Source organism: Ipomoea nil, unplaced genomic scaffold (genome assembly GCF_001879475.1).
Source record: "Ipomoea nil cultivar Tokyo-kokei standard unplaced genomic scaffold, Asagao_1.1 scaffold1043, whole genome shotgun sequence".
NCBI lineage: Eukaryota > Viridiplantae > Streptophyta > Magnoliopsida > Solanales > Convolvulaceae > Ipomoea > Ipomoea nil.
In genome coordinates, this window is record NW_017617471.1 from 7,501 (window position 1) to 13,661 (window position 6,161).

Here is a 6,161-nt window from a genome sequence, read left to right on the forward strand (position 1 = left end):
GGATGAGAAAAAAGGTGGGCTTCCGTATTCTCACCGGAAGACTACTGATTTTCAGGAGTGTGTCAGCGCGTGTGACTTGATCGATGCGGCCTATTACGGTTCCTATTTCACCTGGTGGAATGGGCGCCATAAAGAGGCGGCCATATGGATGCGTTTGGATCGGTTCCTCTACACCTCGGTGTGGGAGTCGGTCTTTACGTCATCCGTACGGCATTTGCCAAAGTCCACGTCTGACCACAGTCCACTTCTGATATCTTTTGAGTTGGTTAGTATGCAGGTAATCCCGAAGCACTTTGTTTTCCTGAACGTGTGGATTAAGCACGAAGATTTTCTGAGGGTGGTGCGTGATAGTTGGCAGGTTCCTGTAGAGGGGGCCCCTATGTTTGTAATAGCCACCAAGTTGAACAGGTTGGGGAAGGTTCTGAGCACGTGGAGCAAGACAGTGTTTGGGGATATCTTTGTGAAGCTCCGGGAGTATGAGGATAGTGTTCAGACCCTAGAGGCTGCCTTACAGCAACACCCAGATGATGAGAATGCTTTAATTGAATATAAAAAAGGTGTTGCTTTGTTACAGAAACAGATTGCTATTGAGGAGGAATTTTGGCAGCAGAAGGCGCGTATCACCGAGGTTCAGGATGGGGATAGAAACTCCTGGTTTTTTCACTCAGTTGTTAAGGAACGCAGGCGTAAATTATATATACACAGAGTGAAGGGGGGTGACGGTGTGTGGCTAGAGGATAGGCAAGGGATTGCCAATCAGGCGGTCTCTTTCTTTGAGCATATGTTCACCGCGAAGATCGGGGGTTTTGACTTGACTAGGCTGGACTGTGTCCCACGGTTGGTTACAGAGGAGGATAATGAGGTTTTGACGGCTGTGCCTGAGGTGGAGGAGGTGAAGGCGGTTGTAATGCAGATGAACTCTACGAGTGCGGCAGGGCCGGATGGTTTCTCGGGGGCCTTTTATAAGGCTTGCTGGGATATTATTCAAGATGATGTTGTCAGTATGGTTCGGAGTTACTTTGCGGGACGAGAATTCACCAGGGCTATCACGCACACATCCATCGTCCTGTTGCCGAAGAAGCCGAGTCCAGAAACGTTTGCAGATTACAGGCCCATCAGCCTGTGCAACTTCAGTAGTAAGCTTATCACGAAGCTCATGGTGGTTCGGATGGCTACAGTCTTGCCCCGGGTGTTGTCACCGCAGCAGAGTGGGTTTGTGACTGGTCGGTCTATTACAGATAATGTTCTTCTGGCATCCGAGATGTGCCACGGGTTGAGCTGGCAGAATCGAGATATAGTCCTTAAGCTAGACATGGCTAAGGCTTATGACCGGGTATCATGGTTTTTCCTGATTTCGGTGATGCGCCGCCTGGGTTTCAGTGAGGTCTGGATAGATATGGTGTTCCGGGCTGTGTCTAATGTATGGTATTCAGTGATTGTGAATGGAGTCAAAGAGGGCTTCTTCACATCTACACGGGGCCTCAGGCAAGGGGACCCGCTGTCCCCGACTCTGTTTGTGATTGCAGCTGAGGTCTTGTCGGTGTACCTTGCGCGGGTTTATGATGGCACTACGGTGCCCCGTTTTACACAGCCGCCAGGGACACCGCATATTCACCATCTGGCCTATGCGGACGATGTTATTATTTTTAGTACGGCCAGGTTGGGAGCTATTGAGGTGGTAATTGGGGCGTTAAAGGAGTATGAGGAGATCTCGGGACAGCTGGTGAGCTTTCAGAAGAGTGCGTTTTATATGCACCCTCGTACTCCGGCCCATGAGATCGAGCAGATTTGTCGGGCAACGGGTTGTGTGCATAAACAGTTTCCTTTTACTTATTTGGGTTGCCCGGTGTACATAGGCTGTAAAAAATGTATTTATTTTGCCTCGGTGATTGATAAAGTTAAGGCTAGATGTTTGAGTTGGCAGCGCAGGGTGCTTTCAAAGGGCGGGAAGGCAATTTTGATCTCTTCGGTCTTGCAGGCCATACCGCTGCACTTATTTTCGGCCTGCGCACCGCCTAAGCAGGTCATATGGGATTTGGAGAAATGCTATGCGAGTTTTTTCTGGAAACAGTCAGGGGGCGCCCGGTACCATTGGAGCTCGTGGAAAACCCTCTCTCGTCCTAAGAAGGAAGGGGGGGCGGGGTTCTTGGACTTGGACCTGATGGTAAGGGCGGCCAGTGCTAAATTGTGGTGGAATTTCCGGACGGAACACACACTATGGTCAGACTTTATGAGGGCAAAATATTGCAGCCGGGTTCACCCGGTTGCTAAGCTGGTCCAGAATACAGATTCGCACACCTGGAGGCGGATGTTGGCGGTACGCGATGAGGTTAAGAGGGTTCTGACTTGGCGATTGTTCCAAGGCCGGGTTAATTTCTGGTGGGACAACTGGTCGGGTCTGGGCCCGCTTGGCAGACTTTATCCACACCGGGGGGTTTCTTACTCCCGGGAGTTGCTTCTAGACTATGTGCGAGATGGCGAGCTTGATCTGACTGACCACGATGACTTGGCATATGCAGGGATTAGTGCGGACCTGACCCGCTTCGGGCAGGGCCCGCGTGATATCCCACTCTGGACCGTGGCGTCCGAAGGTATGTTTTCTTATTCCTCTGCTAAGGCCTTTCTCAGGCCTGCTTTGCCCACTGCACCGGACCCTCTCTTAGCTAAGTGTTGGCGCAAGCACCTTCCTTTTAAGGTGTCCTTCCTGGCTTGGAGAGTTTTCCGAGGGCGGCTTCCCACGGACGACATCTTGGCTCATTTCGGTCATGCTATCGTCTCGAGGTGTTGGTGTTGTCCAGCCCCGGTCCCCGAGTCTATTGATCACATTTTCTACTCTGGGGAAACAGCAAAAGCTGTCTGGAGATATGTTTTGGCGTCCCTCGACCTCTGCTCGCGACACCGGAGTCTTAGGACTTTGATTGTGGGATGGGGTCGGCGGGGGGCGCGTAACCCTCTTTTGTCTTTTGTTGTTTGCAGGTTGCCGTATCTGGTGTTGTGGGAGCTGTGGAAGCACCGTAATGGGTGCATGCATGGCCGGGACACGCCCAGTGTTGCACGAGTGATGCATGGGGTGGCAAAGGGGGTGGCGGAATGCCTGTTTAGGCGGTGGCCGACGCAGCATATCCTGCCATCTAATTGGAGGACTATTGTGGCGTACTTGGAGGCACATGTGCCGAGGCGTGTTGTTAGGACGGTCAGGTGGTCCCCTCCCGCTGCCGGTGCGTTAAAGATTAATCTATCTCTATCGTCGGCAGTAGGGGGGCGGCGGCCGTGGTGCGCAACCAGGAGGGTGGCTTTTGCTATGGGGTTGCGTGGTCTGGGCATGGGGAGCATGCCCGGGGCATGTTCCGGGTCTTGTTTCTCGTGTCTGGAATGGTGCCTGGCCGAGGGCTATACAGAGATTGTGATGGAATCCACGTGGGCGGAACTGTGTAGTTATGTGGATCTTTCTTTTCGCCCGCCGTGGTTTCTGGATGACGTGGTATCCAGGCTCCGGTTCCTGTGGGGTAGTCTCTGCAGTTTTGTGCTCGTCTAGGGCCAATCTACCTGCATGGACACTGGCTGATTGGGTGGTTGATAAGCCAGGGGAGGCCATTTTTCGGGACCTTAATGATCTGCCACCTAGGGTGCGTTCGCTGTTGGTACACGATGACATACCCTATGTGTTTTTTGAGATAGATGACCCCCCGTGATTCTGGTCTGCTTGTAAGTTGTACTACTGGTCTGAAAAGTTTGAAAAAAAAAAGAAAAAAGAGAAATGAAAAAAAGAAAAAGGAAAAAAAGAAAAAAGAGGTTGAAAAGAATGAAAAGAAGTAGAAAAATATGAGTGAAAAGAATTGGAGTGATCAAAAGAAATGAGTGGTAAAATGAGGGATGGTAAGAAAAGAAAGAGCGAAGTTAAGCTAAAAACAGAGAGTGTGTGAGGTGTTCTTGGAGGCTATGAAGTCCTGCTGGTCGGGACTGAGTCTCAACGTAAGGTGTTGGCGGTACAACATGGCACCCTAGTCTGGGCTGAACGGTGCACCAGGCAGGACTAATCAAATCCGTTGACCTGGTCAGGCTTGCTGCTGGCCAATAGTAGCCGAGTCCCTTCTGGACTCCGGGGGGGCGGGTCTCATTTGGGGGGTTGCTGTTTGTTCGTGTCAGCCTGTTAATACCTATACACTCACCTGATGCGAAAGACAGAAATAGTTGAGGTCGAGGAAACAGGATGTTGTTTGTTCTTCTTGTTTTCTATTTTGCATGTTTGTTTCTTTGGCCTCCGAGGCGTATACTGGTCTATAGGCTTTTGGTTCCGCCTTTGCAGGTGTCTTTGAGATAGACCAGGCCTCAACGTTGGTGCAAGCGGTAAGAAGTTGCATCCTGGCCCGGGCTGAACGGTGGCCGGGTAGGTGTTTCTCAAATCCGTTGGCAGAGTCCAAGCTTGCTGCTGGCCCATAGTAGCTAATCCCGTTAGGGTGTTGGTTCGTGCTGGCGCTGATCGGGGTTCGGTGCTATTGGCTGCTTCGTTCTATGATTGCCATATCTGCTGGCTTGTGTTTGCCTGTACTTCTATGTAATGTTTTGATTGAGGCCTGTGTGCCGACTTTAGCTTTGTCATTTCGTCATGTTGGTGCGAGTTGCTGCTTTAACAGGGCAGCCAATAGCACCTCAGGAGGTGGTGCGGTCATTGCTAGGTCTCCTCGACTACGATGGCCGTGAAGGCAGCTGGATTATACTTGCATTTATTCTCGGGCAGCTGTGTTTGTATTTAGTTATAGTCTTGGGTCTAGTGTTAGTTATCTAGCATGGGACTTGGGGAATGCATGTTATAGCCCCGGGGGCCTACTTTATGTTATCTCGTTTATTTTCTAGCTTAGTTTACTTAGTTTTATTTAGTGGGATTCTGGTCGGCTGGCCTAATCCCTTGGACTTTGTACTGGCTTTGGCCTTTCTTTATTAATAAAGTATCATTTACTTAAAAAAAAAAAAAAAAAAAAAACTCTAAACCCTAAACCCTAAACCCTAAACCCTAAACCCTAAACCCTAAACCCTAAACCCGAAACCCGAAACCCGAAACCCGAAACCCGGACCCCAAACCCTAAAACCCTAAAACCCTAAAACCCTAAAACCCTAAACCCTAAACCCTAAACCCTAAACCCTAAACCCTAAAATCCTAAACCCAAACCCCAAATTCCAAAGCAGCTCCGTCTTCCTCATCACTTCCTATGACCAACTTTCTCCATCGGCGAGATATGAACCAGCGGCAGTAGATGGAGTCAGCAGGTCGGCGTGACTGGCGGCAGAGCAACTTGGACCTCCTTAGGCGTGAACAGCATCGGCGTCCCTTGTTTTCGACAAGAGCAGAACATTCCGACGACCTCCTCCATCTTCTCCCTCCCTCTGTGCGTGACCAGCAGCGGTGGACCATCAAGAAGTCCAACGTAGCATCTCCACGACCCATGGACCTCCGGTGGCGACTCTGACGAACAGAACACCGGCTAGGCAGCAGCTGAACGAAGCAGTACCCATCGGCGGCATCCCCTGTTTCCAGCTAAGCTTGGCAGTTCGGTGGCTGATCAGTGTAGCTTGGTAGCCGGCGATACCCCTCTCCCGGTGAGCATGGTGTTAGTGCGTGTGTGGAGGCGTGGCTTTGAATCCATGGGTGAGACTCATTTCTCTATATTAAAGCTTGAGTATGATGAAGCTTATTATTTATGTGGATATTGATATTATGATAATGGTTAAAGATGAGATTAGCTATTAGAAAACCCCAAACCCTAAAACCCTAAACCCCAAACTCTAAAACCCTAAACCCCTCCCTAAAACCCTAAAACCCTAAAACCCTAAAACCCTAAAACCCTAAACCCCAAACCCCAAACCCCAAACCCCAAGCCCCAACTAACTTGCGCACTGCCCGAATTTTCTCTCTGGCGATTTGAGAGAAAAAAGGCGACAAGTCTCCCGAAAATAAAAAATTCCAATTTTCGACGCCGGCAAGCCCTTGATCGGCGATCTGGTTCGGTAGACGTCTCCGCCTCGTTGAGGCAGTCTCGGGAATGGCCTCCATGTGGCCTGAAGCTGTGGAGGAGACACGCCAACAGATCAAAAAGCTCACGGACAGTCTACGTCGCGAGGGCTTCGTTTTTCTCCGGCGGCGATTCGGTGTCTACAGAACGGCG

At 50.5% G+C, this 6,161-nt stretch overlaps 1 protein-coding gene across 1 annotated transcript in view; it reads left to right on the forward strand.

The window, feature by feature from the left end:
- LOC109181091 overlaps positions 1-3,535 on the forward strand; it is a 5,146-nt gene extending 1,611 nt beyond the window's left edge. The window contains exon 3 of the mRNA XM_019330844.1: positions 1-3,535. This exon is cut by the window's left edge and continues 191 nt beyond it. Within this exon, the coding sequence (XP_019186389.1) occupies positions 1-3,535 (3,535 nt within the window).
- The last annotated feature ends 2,626 nt before the right edge of the window (positions 3,536-6,161 follow it).